General features: G+C 39.0%; 1 protein-coding gene across 1 annotated transcript in view; it reads left to right on the top strand.

The window, feature by feature from the left end:
* Positions 1–20,930, top strand: part of LOC136845721 (mucin-2-like) — a 202,351-nt gene extending 181,421 nt beyond the window's left edge. The window contains 4 exon segments of the mRNA XM_067115922.1: positions 12,013–12,135; positions 16,607–16,791; positions 18,516–19,634; positions 19,637–20,930. Coding sequence (XP_066972023.1) covers positions 12,013–12,135; positions 16,607–16,791; positions 18,516–19,634; positions 19,637–20,908 — 2,699 coding nt within the window. The 3' untranslated portion in view covers positions 20,909–20,930.
* Positions 20,931–27,375: the final 6,445 nt, after the last annotated feature.

The raw sequence follows: 27,375 nt of genomic DNA on the forward strand, positions 1-27,375 counted from the left end.
CCAGTGTCCGAGAATCCACTGCTTGACTGCCCAGTGTCCGAGTGTGTAGAGTCTGAGTGCCCAGTGTCTGATTGTCCAGTGCATGAGCACCCATTGTCCAAGCGCTCAGAGTCTGATCGTCCAGTGCATGAGCTCCTAGTGTATGAGCCCCCAGTGTCTGGGCACCCAATATTTGAGTGTTCCAGTGTCCGAGCTTCAATTGTCTTGAGTGCCTAGTGTCTGCGAAACGCTCAGTATCAGTGAAGTGTTCAGTGTCCAACCGTACAGTGTCCGAGCGCCCGGTGTCTGGGTCCAAGAGCCCTTTTCCAGTGGGCCCTTCTCTTGAGGCACACCCGTCAGTAGTCAAGCATTCAGCACCCCCAGTAGGGCAGGCAGTGTCTAGTTTGACAGGTGCTACTTTTTCTGTGATAGAGGACCTGTCTTTGGTGCCAATTCAACATTGGTTGGATAACATCTTGAGCCTGCTTCGGTGTGACATGACCCTCCAGAACCTCCTATGTCTCCCATTTCCTCAGAAGATAAACCTTTCTTTGGATGAGGAACAGCTGACTACAAACTACTTGGCGCTTTTTAGATACTTAGTCTGCTACCTGACTTTCTTCGCTCCGGCAATTCCAACTTCTCAGGGTTCAGCTTTCTTGATGTGACAATCTGCGGTGACTTCCAGGCTGCCTCAGAAGGTGCTTTCTTCTTCTTTAGGTAAGCTTTGGCCCGCGTCAACAGCTGGTTGGCGGAGAAGAGAGACCTGGACGAAGCAGTTTTTTGTACGCCGCATCCTCCTCGCCTAATACGACAGAAGTATATGTTGTACTCCACTGGAGAAGCTCCTTTGGGAGTTTCTGCCTTCTCTCAAGGAGACTTCTCCAGTCTCATCATTGTGACACATTGTTAGGCGTTCTCCTCAGCCAGGAATTTGTTTACTGCTTCAGAGTTGGATCATCTCCTTAAAGACATCTTCAAGGTCTTCGAGGTACTGAGTTTCCACGATTGGACCATAGGGGCTTTGGCCAAAAAGACTGAAGATTGTATTCCTCTGTGGGAGAACTTCACTGCAGATTGGTTAGGGGTGCTTTCATGCGCTGACAGAGCGGTGAGAGATGGCAGTCAGGAGCTAGCATCCATTTTTATGACAGGCCGCCTTAAGAAAAAAGATTTATGGTGTTCATTCACCACTAAGGGAATCACTCCCTCTCAAGAGATCGTCCCTCCTTTTCGCACCTGTGGACAAGACTAGTTTGTTCCCTCAAGCGACTTTGGAATGAGTGACAGCTGAACTTGAAAAGAAGTCGACTCAAGACCTGCTTGTGCAGTCAACCAAAAGATCTAGTCCCAACACGAGTGCCGTCGACTTCTTTTTGCTGTAAGGACGGCCTCCTGTCTGGCTCAGCAGCCCTTTCAAGGAGACAGAGGCCGCTTTCAATCCCGACCACAGACAAACCTTTAGTTAATCAAGTCTATCACTCGCAAATGAGGGTCCTGTCCTCCGTGTCCCAGTGGGAACAAGGCTCCTCCATTTTTGGAGCAGATGGAAGGCCAGAAGTGGGAACCTTGGGTTCTGAAAGTTTTGCAAGAGGGATATGCAATCCCTTTCAGGGAGAAACCTCCATTAACAACCTCGCCCATCAACTTGATGGCCTACTCAATAGGCTCAGAGAAATTTTCGGCCCTGTCTCGAGAAGTCTCAGCCCTACTCAAGAAACAGGCTGTGGAGGTGGTCGAAAACCTAAGCACAGAGGGGTTCTACAAGTCATCGGGAGGATGGTGATCTGTCCTGGACATCAGTGTTCTGCACTCCTTCATTCAAACAACAAAGTTCAGAATGGAAATGTACAAGTCAGTCCTGTCAGCCATCTATCAGGGAGACTGGATGGTGGTGATCGATATGCAGGATACATACTGTACTTCCACGTTCCAATACACCCAGTCTCCAGGAAGTATCTGAGGTTCATCTTCCAGGACAGGGTCTTTCATTTTTGGGCAGCATGCTTCAGCCTCTCCATAGCCCCTCAAGTTTTCACTCGTGTTTTCACCCCGCTGGCAAAATGGCCCCATCTGATGAGAATAAATGCATGCCTTTACCTAGACAACTGGCTCCTACGCTTCCCCTCGAGATCCCAGTGCATGGAGGACCTTCACAAGATGCTCCAACTCTCCCAGGATTTGCGGCTTTTAATCAGTCTCAAGAAATCACAGTTGGTTCCCAGTTGATCGAATCTGTATTTGGGGATGAAGATAGATTCTCTGAATTTTCAGGCTTTTCCATCCAATCAAAGGATCCAGAACTGCATCAAGAAAGTCCAAAACTTCATCTCTTGCCCATCCTGCTCTGCCAATGAGTGGATGCTCCTCTTGGGAACACATTCTTCCATTGAAACCTTTGTACCGTTGGGCAGGTTACACACCAGTGTGTTACAGTTCTTCCTCAGAGCCAGCTGGTACAGGAAGAACCTCCTGGACTTGTGTTTGTCTCCTCCATCACTCCTGAAATCAAGGAGGACCTTTGGTGGTGGCTGGCAGAAGACAGGTTCTTGGTAGGAAAGTTGCTGCTCCCTCTGAGCCCCAACCTAACGTTATATTCAGATGCATCAGATCTGGGTTTGGGGGGCCTCTTCTCAACAACATGGAAGTATCCGGGACTTGGTCCCCAGCCAAAAGGAACCTACACATAAACGTGAAAGAGCTGAAGGCGATACATCTAGCTTAGTTCTTCTCAGCAGCAACCTTCAAGACGATCATGGTCCATTCAGACAGCATGACCGCACTGGCATACATAAGAAATAAAGGGGGGGGTTGGCGACATTACTTTTTGCTTTACACATCAGACAAGGATCTCCTCTTATGGACACAAGACGACAATACCTGCATTGTGACCTGCTTTATTCTTTGAGGATGAATTAAATCGCAGCAAACAGGTTTTACTGATGGGGTGGACACTGAATCCAGAGGCGCGCACCGACCTGTGGAAACAGTGGAGAAAGCCGTCGATAGACCAGTTGGCAACGTCAAGGAACCATCGCCTTCCTCTTGTTTTGTTAAGCAGCTCCTGATCCTCAGGCATGGGTGGCAGATGCCATGCTGCAAGATTGGTCAGGGCCTAGATGTTTTTCTTTCCCCTATTCAGCATGGTGAGAGAATTGCTGAAGAACTTCAGCACCCATGACAACATATCGATGACTTGAGTGGCTACCTTTTGGCCAGACAAGGAATGGTTCCTGGACCATCTCGGCCTTCTTGTAGATTTCACAAGACTGTTATCTCAAGAGAGAAACTCATACAGCCTCATTTTTACTGCTTTCATCAAGGGTTTATCCACTCTCACTCTGACAGGCTTCAGACTGTGACAGGCTTCAGACTGTCCGGGAGCTTGTTAGAGCGAAAGGTTTTTCAAGAAAAGCTGCAGAAGCAATCGCAAAATGTAGGCGCTGATCTTCTGCTTCGGTCTACTGCTTCGGTCTACTAAGCCAAGTGGGGAGTTTTTCTTGGCTGGAGCCGAGAGCATAATATCTCCTCTTCTAAAATGACTTTAGCCCAAATTGCTGACTTTTTGCTGTTTCTGAGGTCCTCTAAAGGACTGGCTACATCCACCATAAAGGGATACAGGGATATGTTGAGTTCTGTCTTTAAACATAGTGGAATAGACTTGTGTTCAAATCAAGACATTAGTGATTTGATTAAATCTTTTAATACATTTAAATGAGAAATCTATGACAGTCTCCTGGAATTTGGATGTGGTCCTGAAATGGCTTTCATGCCCTCCATTCGAACCCTTGGACACCTCCTCACTAAAACATTTAACAGGGAAATCCTTATTTTTAATGGCTCTTGCTATGGCAACGAGAGTCAGTGAATTGCATGCCCTTGATAGGAAGGTAGGTTTTTCTCGAGGGAATGTAATGTGCTCACTAACCTTAGGGTTCTTGGCAAAGAACGAAGATCCTTCTGATCCCTGGCCATGTTTGTTTACAGTCAAGAGCTAGACTGATATCCTGGGTCCAACAGATCAGGAGAGAGTACTCTGCCTGGAAACTAAAAGAATTAGAGGTTCCTCAGAGAATCTCTGGTATTCGGTTAAGGATCCCAGATGTCCTTTATCCAAGAATGCCTTATCCTTCTTTTTAAGGACAGTGGTTTTGAATCACACTCAGGAGTTCAAGAGGATACTCTACCCTTGTGCAGAGTTAAGGCCCATGAAATAAGGGCAGTCGCCACTTCGTTGGCATCCAAGCGGAATCGCCCTCTCTCCATGATCTTGCCGTCCATGTGCTGGAGGTGCAAATCAATTTTCTCTATGTATTACCTTTGTGATATAGAGACTTTGTATGACAAATGCAGTACATTAGCCCCATTTTTTGCAGTTGGCATGGTACTGGGGGACGAAGAATAGGAGAAACGCCTTCTTTCCCTCTGTTCCCTCTCCTTGGTAAGGATTGTCGTCTGTCTTTGGGAAGCCTAGGGGCACTGTGTCATGAGGGCCCACCAGTCATTGTTTTTTATGATCTGGTTGGATTAATTTTAAGGTGGTGTAGGTTAAATTTATGTGGTCATATTTTATTTGTACTGCACCCAGGGCAAGGTTACACATATATACAGTAAACACCCTGCATTTTTGGGGATGCATTCCAGACAACCCCGCAAATAATTAAAATCCGCGAATACTTGCTACCTCTAAAAACAAAAACGCTTATCGTGAGAGTTCAAATACTAAATGTATACTTGAAGTATCCTACATCAAATATACCTTAAATTATTATCCTATTACTGTATTATTCTTTGAAATTTTATTATTATTATTAATATAATTTCAAAGTTATCTTAACCCTTAAACGCCGAGCCTCTATTTACAAAAGTGTCTGCCGTATGCTGGCGGGGTTTGAGAGTTAGCGCCGAAGCGGAAAGAAAGTTTTTTAAAAAAATCACAGCACGCTTAGTTTTTAAGATTAAAGAGTTCATTTTTGGCTCCCCCTTTTCTCATTGCCTGAAGTTTAGTATGAAACCATCAGAAATGAAAAAAATATCATCATATATAAATATTGGAATATATGACAGTGCGAAAAAAATTTTATATATTGTATACAAATCGCGCAGTGAGCAAAACGGTTAAAGCTAATTAGTTATTTTTTTTCTTTGTATTGTACACTGAATTGCTATGATTTTGGTATACAACAAATTGTAAAACTATCAAAGCAACACAGAGAAAATATTATCACAAAATGATGCATGAATATGTAATGAGCAGATGTAAAAAAAAGTTTTTTCAAAAATTTGCCATAAATCGAAATATTGTGCTAGAGACTTCCCGTTTGTTGCAAGATGAAGGTAAATGATTGAATATTACTGGAATGTAAGAGTTTTAGCTTACAATTGCAGTTTTCGACCATTTCGGTCGAGTCAAAGTTGACCAAAGGTCGAATTTTTTCTATATCGTGATTTATATGAAAATATTTCAAAACTGATAAAAGGTACAACCATGAGCTATTTTTTGTTGTATTCTACATGAAATTGCACACATTTTCATGTATAAAACTCTATGTAACGGCTAAAAGAAAACGGTGCAAAAATTACAACAAAGTGACTAAAGAAATTCTGAGATTTTCAGCAGAGTTAGAGCGCGCGGACGTAAGGAAAAAGTTTTTTAAAAATTCACCATAAATCGAAGTATTGTGGTAGAGACTTCTTGTTTGTTGCAAAATGAAGGTAATGATTGAATATTAGTACAATGTAAGAGTTTTAGCTTACAACTGCAGTTTCCAACCATTTCAGTCGAGTTAAAGTTGACCAAAGGTTGAAATTTTGGCACTTATCGTGATTTATATGAAAATATTTCAAAAGTGATAAAAGCTACAATCATGAATTATTTTTTGTTGTATTCTACATGACATTGCGCACATTTTCATATATAAAACTTTATGTAGCGCCTAATAGAAAATGGTGCAAAAATTACAACAAAGCGACTAAAGAAATTCTGAGATTTTCAGCAGAGTTATGTATGCGGAGGTAAGGAAAAAGTTTTTTTTAAAATTCACCATAAATCGAAATATTGTGTTAGAGACTTCGTTTGTTGCAAATGAAGGTAAATGACTGAATATTACTAGAATGTAAGAGTTTTAGCTTACAATTGCATTTTTCTACCATTTCGGTCGAGTCAAAATTGACTGAAGGTTGAAATTTTGGCACTTATCGTGATTTATATGAAAATATGTCAAAATTGATAAAAGCTACAACCATAGGTTATTTTTGTTGTATTCTACAGCAGAGTATGCACATTTTCATATAAAACTTTATGTAACAGCTAATAGAAAAAGGTGCAAAAATTACGACAAAGTGACTGAAGAATTTCTGAGATTTTCAGCAGAGTTAGCGCATGTGGAGGGAAGGAATGTAAGAGTTTTAGCTTGCAATTGCAGTTTTCGACCATTTTGGTCGAGTCAAAGTTGACCGAAGGTCGAATTTTTTCTATTTGTCGTGATTTATATGAAAATATTTCAAAACTGATAAAAGGTACAATCATGAGCTATTTTTTGTTGTATTCTACATGAAATTGTGCACATTTTCATATATAAAACTTTATGTAACAGCTAATAGAAAGTAGTTGCAAAAATTACTGACAAAGTGACTAAGAATTTCTGAGGTGCCAAGAGCCTGGCGCCGTCTCTTTAGCACGTGTGTGTTCGTGTGTTAAATGCGTCATCAATTAGCGAGGCGTTTGGCGTCTTCACAAACAGAAACATACACACAGTTTGATACAGACATTATGAGTACATGATTAGAATGCTTGCATGGCAATGCAAGTAGTGGTGATTGTACATACATCGAACAACAATGGTTAGGGAGAAACAGACGGAAATATTGTATGGTTGAAATCAGCGTTCCCTTTAGAGAGAAGAAAACGAGATGCTCTGTTGTCTTGTCCTCCGATGGACGATGAACACCTGCGTGTTTGGAAGAGGCGGTGTCAGGCTTTTACAAGATTTTCAGCAGTTAGTGGGATATGAGGAAGGATTTTTCAAAAATTCACCATAAATCGAAATATTGTGCTAGAGACTTCTCGTTATTTACCAAAATGGAGGTAAATAGTTGAATATTACTAGAATGTAAGAGTTTTAGCTTACAATTGCATTTTTCGACCATTTCCGTCGAGTCAAAGTTGACCGAAGGTTGAAATTTTGACACTTATCGTGATTTATATGAAAATATGTCAAAATTGATAAAAGCTACAACCATGAGTTATTTTTTGTTGTATTCTACATGAAATTGTGCACATTTTTATACATAAAACTTTATGTAATGGCTAATAGAAAACTGTGGAAAAATTACGACAATGTGACTAAAGAATTTCTGAGATTTTCAGCAGTTAGCTGATGCTTTCTTTTGGGATAAGAAAGAAATTTGCGCATGCGCAGCTGGGTCACGCTGGTAAACAAAACAACAGCGTTATCCGTGAACTCTCAGCATCCCTCAAGGCGCGTGCTTTAAAATTTTTCGCAAACAAGGCCTATAAGTATTTTTCCGTGAATATTTAAAAAAACTTTTTGTAGTCGACGTATTTTACGTCCACTCGGCACCCGACAGACAACTTTTGTCGACGTAAAATACGTCCAGTCGGCGTTGAAGGGTTAAACATTTTGCCCATAATATAAACATGTGTACTTCTATGCCTTCCAGCCAAAGCAGAGAGAAATAGTTACCACCTCGACTTACATGAATTATTATTTTTATTGTTATTATTTAATCTTATTAAACTTAATATTAATATTTGAAAATTAGTATGTACCATAAATCATTTTATCATAAAATGTACCCTCGTAAAAATGCTTACACTATCATCCTGAAACACTTATCATTTTAATATAATTTCAATAGTACTCTAATATAATTTTAATATTTCAATAGTATCAATTCTGAGCGTCTATCTTCGCTTTAACGAGGTCGGGTCCTTCCTGAATGGAGGGGAGAAAACCAGTTTCTCTCTCTCTTTGAGTTGCATATTATTTAATCTTAGAGTAGTATTATTATTATTATTATTATTATTATTATTATTATTTTTTTTTTTTTTTTATTATTATTACTGTAGTTATTATGATTATTAATCTTAATAATATTTGAATATTAGTAAATCTTTTTTTATCATAAAAAAATGTATTTAGTCATGAAAATAAGATCAAAATGTACTAATTAGTGAACATTTTCCAACGAGAAAGAGTGTGAATTGCCTAATTTTTCACGAATAATTTATAGATACGTTCCACAGAAAATCTCACGAATTGGAGAGTCCGCGAATCGTGAAAACGCGAATACGGTGGGTTTATTGTATATATGTATATATTTTATTGGATTGTTAGCTTTGGCAACCTGCAGTTCACTCCTATGTTGCAAAGCCCCCACTAGAGTAGAGGCAGCCCTTGGCTCTACCGCCACACCACTAATTGGTTCTTAGCCACAAAATAAATCTAATCCTTCGGGCCAGTCCTAGGAGAGCTGTTAATCAGCTCATGGTCTGGTTAAACTAAGGTATACTTGACTTTAACTACAGGTCGAGAGGAGCGCTAATCAGAGGCAGAATCTACCTGCTGTAGCTCCCTCACCAGGTAAGGTTACAACAAGCATTTCACGATGCTGGCTAAATTCTCTATTTCAAATTCTCCTCCATCCCTTAGGGTTATTGAGTAGTATATGTCCATGTATCCCACCTCCTATCAATGTGGGATTCAGCTATGTAATTATTTGGTAAGTTACTTAAATAAAAATATTTTTATAATAAAATAAAGTTTTATATATATTTACCAAATAATTACGTGATTGAAGCCCTCCCTCCTCCCCTTTCATGGACAGAGAGCATAAATGAATTGAGCTCTTTAGCTGTGTTGTACCTATTCTTCTCCGAAAGTGGCGAGGCAGCCTTCCTACACCCAAAACAAAAGAGCACTACTGCAATTTTTAAATTTTGAGCTGCCACGTAAAGTAGAAACTAATGGCTATGTAATTATTTGGTAACTATATATAAAAGTTTATTTCATTATAAAAATGTCATTTTACATTAAAAGCAATACAAGTACTGAGAGCTCTTGTTGTGGTGGATTAGCATTCCTACCTCAGTGGTGAGGTCAGATGAACACACCTGACTATGACAGCTGCTGCATAAAAGCTGATGGTCCACATCAGGAGGTAACTTCACTTTTTTGCTGAGGCATAGCAAAATTGAACACTTGAGAAAATACTGCCCACACAGGTCCAGAACTAAGAAAGGTCATAAAAATGGAAAGTGTCTTCTGAAGAAGGCTGGTGGCATACATAATACATGCAGTACACTGTAACAAAATATCATTATAAACAAATATGAGAAAGTGTTAGTACATATCAGTAAAACAGCTGAAAAAAAACAAAGTAATGTATTTTGTAGCAGTTACCGAGAGGTTTATTTGATGCGTACTCAAAATTAACAAAATCGCAAAATTAAAAACCCACCTTGTGATAACAAGGTTTGTTACTGGTAGGAAGGAAATCCCCCCAAAATACAAAATAACAAATATTACTATACTAGAAATTACTGAAAGCATTGTACAAAGTAGTAAGGACAGTCAGTATGTCCTGTGCTCATAGTCAGTAGAGCAAAAAACTAATGGAGCCAACTTGCAAACGGAAAATCTACCTGGTATGTCTGTGAACACTAATAAATTAACCAACAGTTGGCAGTAATCACTTAATAACAAGAAATTGACATCAAAACCTGAAAAAATGTAATTTTATAAAGTACACAAAACTTTGCAAGACAACAAGATTATAGTTAATGTTCATGATAAATTTTTGACTACTTAGCCATAAATTTTTAGCTACTTTGTCATCATCTGAAGGTGTCAGACCAGGTGAAGAAACCAGCAGCTGAAAGTATTTTCCAAGTAAGAGAATTAAAGTTATTGTAAATGATTTAGCAATGGAAAGAAGTAAAAAATATTAGAAAATGAATATAAGTTAGCTAATGAAAAGTGAAATAGCCTTTGGATATTGTTAAAAAATACTTGTCCTGCAGAGAGGAAGTGAGATGGGGCATTCTGGAGAGCTCTTTACATTGCTGCAGACTCATGAAAAGTGTAGACAATTGATGGATACTTAAGGGTCCTTGGGACACAAAATCATCATGAGTCTACCTTCATCCTCCTGTCTGTTAGAAAAAGAATGAGAAGTAAGGGGCAGCTCCACAAATGGGGCCATATCTATGATTGATGGGGTTGTCATGAAACACTCATTTTAGCTCATTTTGGATGTACTGTACAGTAGTTTTTTTTTTTTGTTTTACCTTTACTATTCCATAACCTCACGTTTATCACTCCATTATCAGATTTATATTGATCATGCCAGGTGGTCTATTTTCAGTGACTGATAACTTTAATTCATCTTCCATGTGATAGAGGGCACAACTAACTCCTAAATGCTTGTTGACAAGATGTTTTGTCACTTTGCCTTCTAACCTAAAGGTCTAGGTGACAAGGTTTGCCTGTTAGAAGTCATGTTCCTCTTGTTATGGCTGGTGTGATTTTGTATGATGTGTGTGATGGGTTTTTTTTTCAGGATGTGTTTAGAGGAAATGTGCAGTGGATGTATCACAAACTGAAATGTTTTTCACAACTGAAGTGTCAACAAAATTGTTTTAGGTTACTGATTTTATTGTATTTCTACTAAAGTAATTTTAGTTATGTGACTAGTTTTAGCTACAGATAACCAATTTTAGCTATAGGTAGCAAAAATGGTAGAAATAATTCATTGAAAATATTGAAAGTTGAAGACTCGAGTCATAAGTCTCAGAAACCCTTAAAATTGGAAAGATGACCTGAAATGCAGCTCCAATGTTACTGTATGTTTAATAATTATGTCTCTGTGAAGTTGTCCAGGTATGCTCTACTATATGTTTTATTATATTCCTTTATTATTTAATGATCTGATTCCTTCCCAAATCAGAAATGATGAATGGTAATTGATGTAAAGTTAATGGACACTAGCCCCTTTCGTAGCTCCATGGTAATAGCATGTTCAACCATATTTTTGTGACACATTCATGCATTATTGCTCACACTGAAGAAATAAACAAAATAGCATAGACAATAATCGATAATTTAGGCTACCTAAATAACAATAGTAAGTTTAAGAAATTGAAGACTTAGCAGCCTATGGGTACCAAGCATTCCTCTGCTATGGAGTATGTTGAGATTTTCTCTTCTGAGTAACCATATTGCATAGGAAATATTGCGTAAAACCTCTGATCGTTGAGCTCTGAATTCTATGTCATTTTTCTGTAGGTTGTGTTATAATGATTTTCTCTGCTGCCCAAAAGTTTTGAGGTGTGAATTAAAGTTTAAGTGGATAAGATTTTTCCTGCTATCCAAAAATTTGCAGGTTTCAATTCATGTGAAGTGCATTATACCGTATTTGGAATGCAACTTCGACAGGTCATTGGTTACACTTATTTCAGAGAGGTGTAATAGGATTGTGTATTACCAGTTTTTAATAGAAAGTTTAATGCTGACCTACATTTATTGCATACTCAAACTTTGAAATTATGTAGTTTTGAAAGGAAGATTAATTTTCAACTGAGGGGAGGAAGGTGCTTGCCAGTTGGCTGGTGGTAATTTTTCACTGTTAACTGTTGGCTTGATGTACTTTGGGGCAACCTTTTTTTGAGTGATATATCAAAAGATCATGAATTTATTTAGCTGGAAAATAGACGTGTGGGGTCTAGTGTATCATCATGTTTCATGTGGTACCTGATTAGGTATGTTCTTTCATAATTAACAGTAGGTTAGATGTCTGGAAAATTAATTAGAATGTAGCTTATAATTGTTGTAGGTTTAGTATTTACCTTAGATGAGGATAAGATATACAATCCAAGTAAAAATTATTTGTCAGAGGATCAGTAAAAGATCTCGGTATTCGTGAGTGTGAACTCGTGAGGTGACATTTTTCTTATTGTTTATGAAGCTATTTCTTTCTTATCCTTCCCCCACTGAATTTTTCTTTTCACAGTCTTTTTAGCGTTGGAACCCCAGTTACCTGAACAGCAGTTTGATTTTCCTCGTATCCAATCATCTCCCTCTTCCTCCTCTTCCTCTCTCCTTGATTTATCTTCCCGATTCCGTCGTAGTACAGGTAAAGATCTCTCTAAAATAAAAATGGTAAACCAAGTATTATTTGTTACATTGGTGAAGGTACTTGATATAACCTGGTAGGCAGATTGAAGGTACTGTACCATAGCCAATACTCAAGCCCACTATGTATGAGATAATACAAGCCATCTAATTCACTGGTGTTGTACTATTCCCAGCCAGCTCTAATTTGTTTGATCCAAATTTGCTTCACCTTGCTAAGGCTGCAAATGTTTTATTTAGTAAATCACAAGAGATACTCCCTTAAATTTCTTTAATGTAGTGAATGACTACTCTTGAGGCAGCATGCATTATACCAGGTATAATTGCATACCTTAAACAGAGATACTTATTAAGGGAAACAAAATTTTAAGATATTTTATATAATTTGTAATAAAGGAAAAGATTTTATATAATTTGTAATAAAGGAAAAGAATTTAGTATAATTTGTAATAAAGGAGATATTTTATATAATTTGTAATAAAAGAAAGGATTTTATATAATTTGTAATAAAGGAAAAGAATTTAGTTCATATAGGATTCCCAGTTGAAAACCTCAAATTTTCTTAAACCGAAGCTTTTGGTGTATAACTTGAATAACTACATTTCTAAAAGACTTTTTGCAGATCACTTTGTTTGTTGGTGTATGAGGTAGAGTTTAAGACACTGATTTTAACTATAGAATTATTAAGGAAGAGGCACTTAAGCATTAAACCATATGTAATAGTATAAAAGGCAAGCATTAAATTGTATGTACAGTAATAGTTTGAAAGGCAAGCATTAAGCCATATGTAATGTATCTAATTTGCATGAATTTAATTTTATAACATGTTAAGCACATTACATAAAGTGTCCTTTTGAATTGTAGGCTATTGCAAATTCTCCTTTCAGGACTGTGTTTGGGTATCACTTGAAGTGTGCTTTGCTTAAGCCGCTCTAGGTGAATTTTCCTGTTAACTATCATGCAGCAATTTTTATCACTCGTTTACAAGCAGAGAATTCTGACCAGCCCTTTTAGAGCTGAGCAATGTGACTTCATGATTTAATTTACAATAATACTTTGCTGTCAGTAGCTCAACCTTATCAGTAACAGACTTGCTTACCTTGGAGTGTTATACAATAATCGTGAAGTACTGTATATTTGAAATAACTTATGGTTTTAATTATTTATTTTATAATCAACCTACAACAAAATTTACTTTGAATTAGCATCAGCAAAATAACAAAAGATATAGGAAGTCTAAGTCTCCTATTGACAATGACTCTGCAGCACTGTATTTTGTTGGGTTTTTATTTTCCTTGTAATTGAGGACAAAATTTAGTGCATTCTCCATAATGTTACTGAACTGTTAATCTTTTCAAAGGGGATGTTAGAAAACTGCAATGTTTCAGAAATATTTCATATTGTCTGTTTTCTTGAATATGAAAATTAAACTTCTTTGAAAATCAAGATAGTCATGTGTGTGTAACAGGAATCTTACAGTTCAGGCAATTTTAAACAAATGTAGACAGTGCTCAGTAAAAGTCAAGTTTCCAATTACAGTATAGAGATATAATTAATAGAAATATTAAAAGCATAAAATTAAAAATGAAACCCTATTTAATAGGAAACAAAAATGCAAAACATACATTCCTAAATGACAACATGGTTTTCTCCCATATATTGTGCAGTGGTATGTCTGTGAAAAGTTTCATTTTGTGCTGTCACCTTCATATTTTTGTGAAAATAATAATTAAAAAAAATAAATAAATAAAATAATAATAATAATTAATAATAATAAATGACGGTTAATAGCTTAATGGAGGTAGTGTATGGAGAATGCCTTAACAGACTTTTTCATATACCTGAAGAATGTCAAGAAACCCTCTCTCACTCCTCAATCAAAGGTTATTGCTCTACTGTAAGTTCAATCTTCAGTATGGCTTGGAGTAAGGAAACATTAGGAACATTTTTGGTCCTTTTCTTTAGCCATTCTATTCCTTTATCTAATGTTACAGTCACCGCAAAAAAACTTCAAACGCGATGCCTCAAAAGTCTCTATCAGTTGTGAAGAAGACTGAGGTTGTCACTTTATGGAGAAGTTGGAAGTCTAAGACAGCCATAGCAAAAGAGAGGGTCATCACCAAAAGCACTGTGTGAATGTGGTGCCAGCGTGCTACGGAAACCGACTTAGAAACTGCATTACAAAGTAAAAAAGGCTCTGACCAAAAAAAGACTAATGGAAAGACAGACAACCTTATTAAAAGGATTGTTATGAAACATCCATCAATTCCAGTGAAGGTTTTGAAGGCAGAAAAACTCATGTTGCTTGGAAATGCCTCAGAAAGAACTGTGCAACATTGTTTACAGAAAGACCTTGGTCTCCCCCTCTTGTGTTGCTGCAAAGCCTCTTCTTTTAGATGCCATGAAGAATAAGCAAGAGAAATTTTGTAAAGATCATTTGCACTGGACTGAAAAGGATTGGGAACAAGTCATTCATAGTGTTGGCAAGAAGGTATGGAGGCCCCAAGGATCAGACTGCTTTGCATCAAAGTATACAGTCAAAACTGTAAAGCATCTAGCTTACATGGTGGTATGGGGATGTTTCAGTGGATATGGGGGTAGTGGTGTTTTATATTTCCTTCCATAGAGTACAGCTATGAATGATGTGAGTTATGCTAATGTTTTAGAGAATGAACTGGTTCCTAATAAGGCACTGTATTAGGTATGCGGGTCTTTATGCATGATGGAGCCCCTTGCTTGCCACTGATCACAAGATGCTAATGAAGTATTTAAGGAACATAATATTGAAAGTTTAGAATGGGCTGGCAATTCACCAAACCTGAATCCTATTGAAAATTGCTGGGCTTAAATGAAGCAGAGACTTGAATGCCATGGAAGGAAAGAAAACATCTGTGGCCAAGTTGAAGAATGCTATTTGGAGGTTTTGGTTTGAAGAGTTTGATGATCATTTTCTCAAAGACTTGGCTCATTCTATGCCAAAAAGAATGAGAGAGGTACTTAAAAATGATGGATTATCAGAATATTGAATAAAAGGCAAAAGAGCAAAAACTTTTCTTTTATTTTTTAATAATTGATTCTGATTTTTATTCCTATCAAGTGGGTGCTCGAAGTTTTTTTCGGTGACTGTAAACCTTGAAGTTAGGTCTTCATTTTAGTACTTCACAGCCTCACTGTACCCCCTTGTGAGCTGCTGTCAGACACTATGCTTTTGGATTTGACTCGGTAAGACAATATTCCCAATTGCCGTTGCCTCTAATCCTGTCAGTATGCTCCTTGTTCTTTTAGGCAAAGTATCTCATTTGAGCCACCGGCAAGGATGGCTTGCTCTTTGATTCTTTTGTTACCCCAGCTTCTCTCCTCCTTCTCCTAAAGAATTCTGTATCTCATGAGAGTGCTCAGGTCCTGTCTCCACAGAACAGATTCCTTTCAACCTTTTCTTTCATGTCTGTTCCTCACACATGTCAAAATCATTGTTTCTAAATGGCTGTGTTAAGCCATTTCATGGGCTTATATGAATGTTTCTTGAGATCTTTTGTTGCTCTGGATGAAGGACCAATCCTTCTTCATGGCCTTTATCTTCAACTTTTTGCCATACAGAAAATGGGCACTTGATACTGTCAAAATACCTTTGCTATATTTCACCAACATGATGTTACTCTTATGATGTTTACTCTCTAAGACCTATTGTCTCGGTGCACCAGGTACTTACCTTTGAGGGGATCTGGGTCATTCATCTTCATCCTCCTCATGAATTCATCCCTCATGTCTGTGTATCTTGGAGTAACAGCTTTTATTCTTCTTGTGCTTGGCGATTGTGCTACACTGGGTTGTTTCTCCATTACAGATTTATTACTTATGGAAGTACTCCAGACTTCAAGGCTGATTACTGACCCCAACTTCCTCTTGGGCTTCCTGCAGCTACATACAGTATACCTTTCTCTTTCAAAGATCATCTGCCTTTGCCTCTCTTCTATTTGCAGTTCAGGTTACAGTATTCAGGATGAATTTGTGTGTAATAAATGATTTTTACAACAAAACATTTTTGTATAAAAACTCGTTAATCATGATTTCTAGTTCCCTCCTCCATTTCCCTTACTCTTCAGGTGGAGTTAGTAAACGCAGAAGAATGAGTTGATTCATAAGAATTAGCTGAGGTTGGCTGGTACATGCACAGCTGGGTTCTGCCTTCAAATCTGAGTTGTGTGCATTGGTATATTCTGCACAGAATAAGGCTAATTACATTTAATGGTATCATATTTGTTTCAATTGTAAAAATTTTTTTTTTCATCTGAGGGCAGAAAGGAAGAGTCAGGTTATTAAAACGCAATTCTCATAAAAGTTTATGTCTGGAGCCTGATCAGTAAAGTGTTTGTTATTACTAATTTACCAAGTAAAATTGGTTTATTATAGAATTTTATCATAATCATATTTGGCGGGTCCTTTTGTAAAATTATTTTTCTTTTTTCTCACAGAATCAATTGTGGATCTTTGTCTCAGTCAGCCACTAGGTACTCCATTGGCTAACCTAGCAAACAACTGCCAAAACTATGTGGTCTGTGAAAAAGGAGTTGATGGCAATATTGTTGAAAGGCATTATTCATGCAAGAAAGATTACCTATTTTCTCAAATGCAGAAACGATGTTTGCCTTCTAAAAAGGTTTGTTTTACCTCAGTTTTTTTTCCATTTTGTGTTGGAAGAGTTCAAGAGTCAGTCGTATGATAATAGGTAAAAGTTAGGGCAGAATCAGGTATGGAAAACTGTTTTGTTTACATTGTAGTCAAATAATAAGTTGTTTGAAAGTCACAGTTGTTGGCAAATAGTGAACGTCACTTAAAAAATGTTTTGTAATGATGTCAAAAATCCATGCATTGCTTGCATAGTTTTCTGGATCTACAGAGATAATTCTATTAATGCCTTGTACTTAATTGCTTTAGATAGTCTGTTGTTGGAACACCATAATTCTTACGGAAACTTGGTAGCCTCCTGGGATCCGTATTATCTTAATAGAATTGCTTAGAGTGGAGTTTCTTCCAACAACAATGATAACTGTGATTTAGGTCATTATTGGAGGATGTTACCCTCTCAGTGAATATTCTATCTCCTCAGTTTTAAGTGCCAGTTTTTTTTTTATAATCAGTATTCACTTAAACTCAGATAGATTGAGTTTGACAGTGTAATGTACCCAATGTAGACCAAATTATTGTGGGTCCTTAGTTTGGAAAGTAACATGAGCAATTTAGTTCATCACTTCATCTCTCCTGATGGCTTATGCTAATTGTAATAATGTACTGTACTACCTTGTAATTCAGTTATCTTTCCACTTACGTACTTACAGAATTTGGCCTTAATATAGCATGCTTTTATATCTATAAGGACACAATTTTTTTAAACCTTTACCTTGGTTAAGTCCTTTCACCCTCTCCTTCTATTGGATACAGAACTACTTAAACTAAGAGTTACACTAAAATTGCCTTAAATTAACAAAAAACAGTTTTCTATAATGTTAAAATTATTCATACAGTTAATCCTTTTATTTAAGGATAATCCTCGTAACTTTCATTTTACATTTTTAGAAAGACTTGTGTAAAAATGTTCTAAAATCTTGGATTAGCCATTTTTACCCATATTTAGAACTTAATTTCCTGTGTTATCATATCAGCTGCTATCATGAAAATAGAATTAATGGGGTATTGAGTGCTTGATGAATTCTAATACTGTTTCTGTTATCACATAGTATAATACAAAACCAGTATTTTGCTATGCTAAAGTTAGGAAGTTTTTTAGTAGTAATTTACACCTTTAGCATAGTAGTAATTTATCATCTTTAGCATAAACATATAAAACTAGAAAAAAGTTTTTTCCTTTGTAATAAAACATACTACAGTAAACCCTCCCTATTCGCGTTCTCACAATTCGCGGACTCACGTATTCGCGGATTTCTCTGTGGAACTTACCTACCCATTATTCGCTGAAAATTCGCCCATTCGCGGTATTTTTCGCTGAGAAATATTCAAATATTCACTGATTACTATATTTTCATATAATTTTCATGACCAAATGCACTTTTTGTGATAAAACTATTAAAATAGTCAGGTATAAGCATTTTTAGAGGGTTTTTCTTGTGTTTAAACTATCAAAATAAGCAATTCTAAGTGTTTTTAGAGGAGTTTTAAGTATTCGCGGATTTTAGCTATGGGGGGGTGCGGTACGCATCCCCTCAAATACAGGGGGTTTACTGTATAATACTTGAATTGTTTAGTATAATAATACTTGAATTGTTTAGTATAATGAAGGAGCCTATCTGTTCTTGTAATTTATTGGTTACATTGAAAATTAGGTTGTGTGAGGGGAAAATACTAATGTATATAAAACTTTTACAGGTAAACTGTGTTAAGGAGACACTCAGTGGGATTCTAGGATTGAATTCGCTGAAAACAGGTTTCAGCAAGAAAGGAGTCAGTGGATCACTTCTGTCTCACAGGCTGAGAAGGGCAGCTCTTCCTCCATTGATTAATGTTGTGAATGGTGCAGATTTAGATGATACCCATGCACGTAGAGCTTTGCTTAATCTTGCAAATTTGCAAAACTGGACACTTGAAAATGCTCGTGATACAGCTTTCATTGAAGTTTACACTCTAAACACAAAAGATGCTGACTTTCCTAAGAAGGTTCATGGAGAAAATTCATCACCAAACCGATATGCATATGTTCATCGCAAAAAGAGGGATGTTGTCAATACTACAACAGCTGAACAAGCTTTGCTTAATGAGCAAACTAAAATAGAAGAACCATTACTTGAAGTTTCTTCAGTATCATCATCAACATCATCATCCTCATTATCATTGTCTTCATCCTCATCATCCTCTGAACAACCAGTAGACATAAATCCAACTGCTACTTTACCTAACCCCCTGCCCACCATAACTATTCCTCCAGTAACAAACAAACACTCCAAAGATGCTTCATCAAAAGCATTGCTGTCAGAAATTAATTCACCTACTTCAGCCACATTTCACTCCCCAAGCAAAATAGCTGAAACCTTACCAACAACAACAGTAACGGATGTGCCTCCACGCACAACAGCTACTCAGCCAGTAGCAACTGTTACTGTGACAAGCACAGTGACTGTTGAGCTAGGCCCAACAGAAACTCCAGGTTCTAGCACAGTTCTCCCTTCACTTCCACAGGCTCCTCTTGAAATCTCAACATTTGCACCCTTGCCTTTAGATCCTGATCTTGTAAATACAACTAAATCAGTAGTTCAGCCCACTGTCAACAGCACAACTGAGAATTCTCCCTCTTTAGTTAATTCCACAACTGCAGCGCAGAGTGTGCATCCCTCAGATCATGAGGTTCCAGTATCTTCAAATTCCTCCTTTTCTCACCCACCACAGGATCATGTCACTGATTCACCACCTTTGTTAAAAACGGTTAATGAAACACAGAACAATGTCACTGTTACACCTGCTAGTGTTAATAATGTAACAACAACAACAACAACAACACAACAACAACAACATCAACAACTCCAACACCAACAAATTCAACTTCGGAAACCCCAGTACATCTATCAGCAGAAAATACTACTTCAGTAGCAGAAAATACTACTTCAGTACCATCCACTACAACACATGAAGTTGCTACTACCATTAATGGTACCTCTTCAGAAAATGCAACTGCATCTCTTTCAACTACTGTTACACCTACTACTGGAGAAACAGTATCACCAGTGGCAGGTGTAAATGGATCAACAACAGCTGTTCCCACTGAAGGTGTAGCTAAGAATGGAACTGCGACATCAGCGACTCCAGAACCAACTCCTGTAGATCGTCCTATCAAAACAGATAATTTACCAGAAACAAACTTTACATGCAAAGACAAAAAGCTAGAACAGTTTTATCCTGATACTGAAGCTAATTGCCGAGTATTCCATTACTGTTCCCCAGGTTTTGATGATAGACAAATTCTAGATTTGAAATTCTTATGCACTGGTGATACCATGTTTGATGTTAACACCCAGAAATGTGAAAACAATTCAATAGTTACTTGTGGTGAGGAAAGTATTGTTACAACAACTCAGATTCCTGGAACAACAGTTTCAGTCTCTTCGAATGGTACTTCAACTACTGAACCTCCCACTACTGAACCTCCAGTTACTGAACCTCCAACTACTGAACCTCCAACTACTGAACCTCCAGTTACTGAACCTTTCACAATGAACAGTTCAGTTGTACCTGCTACTGAAATAACTACAACTGAAGAACCTTTGGAAGAGATTCCAACTAGCACAACCGGTGATATTGAAACCACCACTTCACTTCCTGAAGATATAACAACTGAATTGGGCCCACTCATGGAAGAACCTCTTGAGAGTAAAGTGATACAAGTGACTGATAATCCTGAACAACCTACATCTACCAGTACCACTCCCAGTACCACTACAAGTACCTCTACCACTACCAGTCCTTCCAGTAGTAATTCTACCACTGTTTATACCACTACTGCTGTCAGTATTTCTAACACTACCACTACAACTACCAGTACTTCTACCACTGTATCTACCCCAACCAGTACTGATACCACTACCACTACCAGTACTACTACTACTACTACTACTACTGCAGCACCTAATTTCAACACTACAACACCATCACAAATAAGCTCATCATCTCTCTCTCCACCAGCTTTAAATAATACAAATATATCAGTTAGTGTAATGAACAATAGTACGACTGAAGTTAGCAAAAATAACACTACTGAAACCCCTCTGTAGATACTGTACTGCCTCGCTTAAAGAACTGAAGGGTATTAAGGCATATGGTATTGATGTTGATACCAGTGTCTCCTACCTGTAGATTTTGCATTAATATATTTGTAAAGATTTGGCAACATCTAAAATGGAGACAATAGTTACAAACATAAAGAAATCACAATTTGTTTGTCTGTGATTACGCTTTCATGTTTTGAATGGATCTGATTGCTTAAGAGTTAGGGTTGACGAGAAACTTTTAACAGCATTATTAGCTGTACCTTGATAGAAGTGTAAAATGTGAGTGGTATGTTATTTTTTTTATTGTGCCCTTGGCGTCAATGTTGATTTTATAAAATATTTTTAACTGTTAGTCACACGATATTCTGTTTTATTCTATTTTTTGATGTGTTGTTAAATATTTAAAATATGAATAGAAAATCAAGCTCTGTATTTTGTAAAATCTAATGCTGAAATTATTTTTTTTTATTATCAGCTGTAGGGTCTAGTGATTTCTGTTGGTCTCATATGGGCAAGTAATCTGAATAGTGGTCAGAATATCATGTAATTGTTGGATATATATCTTATAAGTTCCTGAAGACTGTAGCTTTACCTTTACTAGAAATCATATGTAAAATCTACAGAATAGACATGCCTGTAACTTGCTTTTTTATATTTATGGGGTCTAGCAATAGTTTTGAGGGATTTTAGGGGGCACTTAAACATTCATTTACACAAGTCAGGATTGCAATGAAGCCAAGGTAATCTTTCAAGTATCATTCCTAAGGCACATTTCAGCCTGTTATATATTCTTCATCTGCCAGGGAACTTTCTCATTAATTTTTCATAATTGTGTGACAGAAGGTACTTGCGTAAGTTATTCCATAGTACATTGTTAGCTTAAAATATCTGGCAGCAATATTTTTCCATCCCCTATGGCACAGATTGCCATGTCCCAATATTTAAAGCCCCTTCTGAAAATAAAGGGTGAGGTGGTAAGATATTTTCATGCTTAACTAGCAGAACACTTTGTGCCAAAACTATTTGGGTCACACTCTAGATTAGTAACTGTTGGCAATTATGTAGTGCTCCGACTCATGAGTTTTCACAGTATTCTGCTGTGTCACAAGGCAGCTTCTTCAAGTATGACTTAAGCATAAGCAATGTTGTCTCTGATATTGTCAGCATTTAATCCAACTTTAGCAGTATAACTCCTTCTAGAGTTAAGTGGATAAAAACTGATTAATGTTTATAGAGCAGTTCAAGATTTTGTGGGTCAAACACTTACTCATGAGTCAGACCATTAGCTTCTGCCAGACCTGCACAAACATTCCGTCACTGTGATACAATCTTAAGATAGAAAGCGAATAGGTATCATCCAATCTGCATAGATGTGCTTTACTCTCTTCCTCTTCATTGTATAGAAGATTTTAAATTTTTTCGTATCTTCATCTAATTTATCTCTTTATTCACTTCATGTTTTTCTTCTTCATGTGTCAATTTAGGAAAGCTTTTGGGTTCATTGATTTTTGTTTAGTTTGTAAGTTAAATGTCAACTGGTTATCCTCCACATCACTTGGAACTCTAATGAAATTTCATGGACATGTATCATTAATGAAAAATGATGTACACTTATTAAAATAAAGATATTAGAGAGATCTTGCAGTGTTTCGTGACTTGAACCTATCTGAATACACACTTTTATTCCTATAGCTACAAACACTACATCTTTCATGTATCGAATATCCTTCCAGCGCATGTGTAGGACCAGCTGGTATCCAGGTGGGGAAGAGGGGATGCCCATTCTCACTCATCCTACACCACCCATTGTTGTTCTGGCTGCGATTGAGTGAAATTTTTTGTTGCATTCACTCTTTTCACTTGTTCTGGCTGATTCCTTTGTGTGATTCTTGTGCTGTGTTTGTGATTATCCAATTTTAAGTGTTTGCTTATGTGAAACTAATGCCTTATCTCGCTTTAAGTGCTAGTTCATGTGTTTTTTTGATGCCTTTGTGCTGTTAGTTTTTTGTCTGGATGGAGAATAGACACGATGTTGAGTGTCTTGAGCTGGGCAGCAAGGCAAGAACAAGTACAGTCTTGCCCTTTGTCCTTCACTCCCCACCAGATTTACTGCCCAGGAGGTACCTTTGCTGGCCAAGTCAGTGGAAGTTCTTGCCTCACACCACCCTATCCCAGCCCCCTTGCCAATCCCCGACACCTCTCTTGAAAGCAAGAAGGTTGCCGCCTAGAAACGTCACCACTCTCCTTCACCATCTTCATCATCCTCATCCAGTTCCTTGGACTCTGCCTACCAACAAGTCAAAGAAGAAATCATCAAGCACTCGCCTTATCACCGCTCCTCTCTCGGGAAACAGAGAAGATCCAGTTAGCCCCTGTCAAGTGATGGATGTTCTTGAAGAAGGCACTCACCATCACCCCTCAAGTCTGTCAAGATCAAGGCCTTGGGTTTTCACAGAAGACTTAAGACTCCCATTCCTCTCAGTGCTCTCAGGGAAGAAATTCCCAAGAGCCCTTACCACTTCTCGAGGAGCAGATGGGATCTACCATCTCCTAGTCCATGAACCAAGGGCAGAGGTGGTTGCATAGGCGAGATGCTCAATGGCCTCCACTGTTTGGGACAGTCTCATTCCTTCCTCCCTGAAGTCTCATTCCTTCCTCCCTCAGGAAACTATAGAAACCAATATCTCTCAGGAGAGATCTCCCTGCTCACTGGCTGGAACCTCCAGTGGGAATCCCAATATTATGGAGTCCTTCATGTACGCTCCCTCCGTCTGGGGCACATGAACAGAAGCGAAAGTAGGAGCAGAAATCTACAATTTCTCCTACAACGTGAAAAATCTCCATACAGCATGACCCACCAGAACTGCAGATTTCAGAAAGCCCCCACCCCTTCTAAAATGTTACCCTCAGACCAAGAGCAATGGTTCCAAAATGTCATTTCACTCATTCATGAGCTTAATGGTCTTGGGGAGGCATCCTCTGCTTAAGCTTTACCAGTGATCTCTCTTTTGGTGTGGGTAGTGGGTTCAGCCCTGAAAATGAGACCATCAGTAAGGCTACCTTAGAGCTTCCCTGTGGTGTTTGGCATAGGTGAACAGCTGATCTTGGATCTACCAGTTCCTGTACAGCCAGCAAATCAGGAAAGCTACTCCATCCTCTGTTATCCAGACAGAAGAAATAATATGATCCCAAGGACACAGGCAACTCACTCTCCCACCTCGATCTGACAATGTTCCATTGGAGAAACTGTCAAGGATGCCAACTCCATGGAGTCAACCTAGAGACTGTAATGATGTCTGCACTCCAAGTCTAGGTATGTGGCAGGGCACCACAGGCACCATGATGGAGGAGGAGTTGCCCCTGAAGTTTTGGACAAGGGCAAGGAAGTTTATGGCATTTGGCTGGAAGGCTATCACCTTCCTAGCCCACCAGATCACCAATGTTTGGGCCAAAATCATGCTCCAACTTGTGCCTCTTGCTCATGTCAAAGCAAGTTTCACATAAGAGTTGGCTCTGCCTCAGAAATAGTTTGATCCTGGACTCTCCCTTCTACTTTTCACCAGGGAAAGTAGAAGCATTAATGACAATGAGGGAGGATTCACATGACACCCTCTTTATCTCAAGCAGACCCCTTCAAGACTAGCCAGAGGAATTGACCACTTTGACTACATGACCCCCTAACCAGAATGACACTACCCTGCCATCCACACAGTGAGACCACAGATGAAGCCAGAGAGGACCCCATTCCATCTGCCTCAACAAAGGGCTCAGACACCTCTCAGCCCTCTTGCCTTCCTTACCTGAGTCAGTCTCTAAGAAGAGATAGGGCAAAATAAAATAGAGGGGGGCTCCTGATGAGGTCAGCCTTCCCCCTCCCCCCCAACCCCATTCTGCTCCCACAGGTGGGGGCTTTCAAGCCATTGGACAGCATAGCAGCAAAATGGAGTACAGTAGTGAGTAGTAAGAATTCTGAAGGTTGGATACAGATTCCTATTAAAGGACATTTCACCTCTTTTTCTCCTAGACCCAATCCCTTCCTAGGCATATACTGTACCGCCAACTCAACCAAGTTCAAAGCTATGTGGGTAGAGGTTAAGATAATGCAGAAGGGAGCAATTGAGATCATTTGGACCAGGTGTCCAGGCTTTTACAGCCACCTCTTTCTAGTAGAGAAACGGTTGAGAGGGTGGAGACCCATCATGGACCTCTCAGCACTAAACAGCTATATCAGACACACCCCCTTCACGATGGAGACTGTTTGTTCAGTGCTGGTTCTATCAGAGAGGGAGACTTCATGCTCTTGACTGATCTCCAGGATGCTTATTTCCACATCCCTATTTACCACAGCTCAATACAAGTTCCTTCATGTGCCAAGGGAAGTCTTTCAGTTCATGGCCCTCTGCTCTGGCATGTTGACTGCCCCACAGGTGTCCACCTGAGTTTCCACACTGGCTTAGGCTTGGGCACACTCCAAGGGAATCCACCTATTTCTCTGTTGTCCAGATAGCCATCTGGATGATTAGCTCACCCTCGCTTTGTCAGAGAAGCATGTTCGAGACAAACATTTGTCCTTTTGGGGATCATGATAATTTATATTGGTGGAAACCAACCTAGTTGGATTGAGCTGAAAACCTGGTACATCTCTGGTAAAAAGAATGTTGTGGCAGACCAGCCGAGCCGTCACAATCATGATGTAGGGATGGAATGGTTCCTACATTAAGCAGTAGTGGAGAGACTGACCTGTGGGGACAGCCAATGATCAATCTGTTTGCTGTCAGACTTGAACTAGAAGCTTCCCATCTGCTCCTCAGTCTTGTAGACCCATGGACAGCAATTCAAGAGGCATTTTAACACCCACGGGACAACACGGACATCTACGTCTTTCCTCATTCAGTTTCCTCCAGTGGGTATGCAACAGTGTGTTTGTGACTTCAGACCTTCATGACACAAGCTGGACACAAACCAAGTGGTACACACACCACCTGTCATTCCTCATGGAAATCCCGAGAGTCCTGCCCTGGTGGCTCACTCTTCTGTTGCAACTGCACATTTCCAGGTATAGTAGAGTAGTGCAATCACTGCATGTTTACAGGTAGAGGTTATCCAGAAAACCCTGCAAGAGAGAAGCTTTTCTCGTAGAACAGTGAGAGATAATATGTTTGGTGCCCTTCAAACCTCAGGAAATGTCTACCAAGAAAAGAGAGCCATCTTCTGTGACTGGTGTCGAAGGTTTATTCGCCGGTCAGTTCCTCTCTTCAGCATGTAGCAGACTTCCTGATCTTCCTGCCTTGAGACAAGGGCCTGTCAGTTTTGGCCATTAAGGATTAACATGTAGATCTTGCTCAAGTGTTCAGACTACTAGGTATGGACCTGTCCACTTCCTTGGAAACAGCAATGCTTACGAGGAGCTTTGAAAAGCCATCCCTTCCTTGAGAAGTCAGGTGTCCTGTTGGGACCTGACATCAGTACTACAAAGCCTCAGGACAGCCCTGTATAAACCCTTGTTCTTTCCCTTAAACAACCAAGAGTCTAAGATTTCCGTGGATTGTCAAACCTCATCAGGCATTCAGAATGGTGGAGGCCTTTCTCATTCTCCTTCAACCGGGAATTGCTCAAGAGGCAAAATCCATCGGTTCTGGACCAGAGTGTCAAGTTTCTTGATTCCCTTCTTTTGAGACTCTGTTGGTGGTGCTGCTGTGCTCAGTTCATGCCCTAAAATGTTACTTAAATAGGATGAAGAACCTCAGATCAGAGCGTGCAAGCACCTGTACGTGAGTATGGGACATCAAGGAGGTATCCAAAAACACTGTCTCCTGGTTATGGGAGATAATCTCTGTGGTTTATGCATTCCCTAATAGAGTGGAGAACCCTCTGGTCTGCCCACAACATTAGGGGCATAGGAACCCTCTCATCTTTTGAAAGAATTTCTCGGTCCAACAGGTAATGATGGCAGCAGTCTGGCACCATCAGACTACCTTCACCTCATCCTACTTTGGGGATATTCCCCACAAGTTCCTAGAACCTTTATAGTGTTGGGGCCTGAGGTTGGCAACTCAACATGTATTGTAACTTGTAAGCAACCATCCAGGTATCCCACATTCCATTCGATTACTTCAGCTAGAGTGTGCTGTACCTGAAGGGAGAGGTGCAGTGTGCACTGAACTGATCCTTCTCCCTCGACTCCATATTTGTGGACATTTGCGTCAGAGGACAAGCTGGACCAGGATGAGCACATGTAAGTGACATCATGAACTCCTTTTCTAAAAGTCGAGAATGCTATCCCTCATATTCCTTTCTACAGCGAGAGGAAGGGAGGCAGGGTAGAGCTTTTATCCAAACCCATTAATTGAGGGAAGGCTGACAGCCAACAGTTCCTGCCTCTGTGGGGAAGGGGGGACAGGGTTCTTGTCATCAATCCGACGTAAATCCAGTCTGTAACAAGTACAGCAGGGATCAAGGAAGCACCACCC

The sequence above is a fragment of the Macrobrachium rosenbergii genome, chromosome 14 (assembly GCF_040412425.1).
Source record: "Macrobrachium rosenbergii isolate ZJJX-2024 chromosome 14, ASM4041242v1, whole genome shotgun sequence".
NCBI lineage: Eukaryota > Metazoa > Arthropoda > Malacostraca > Decapoda > Palaemonidae > Macrobrachium > Macrobrachium rosenbergii.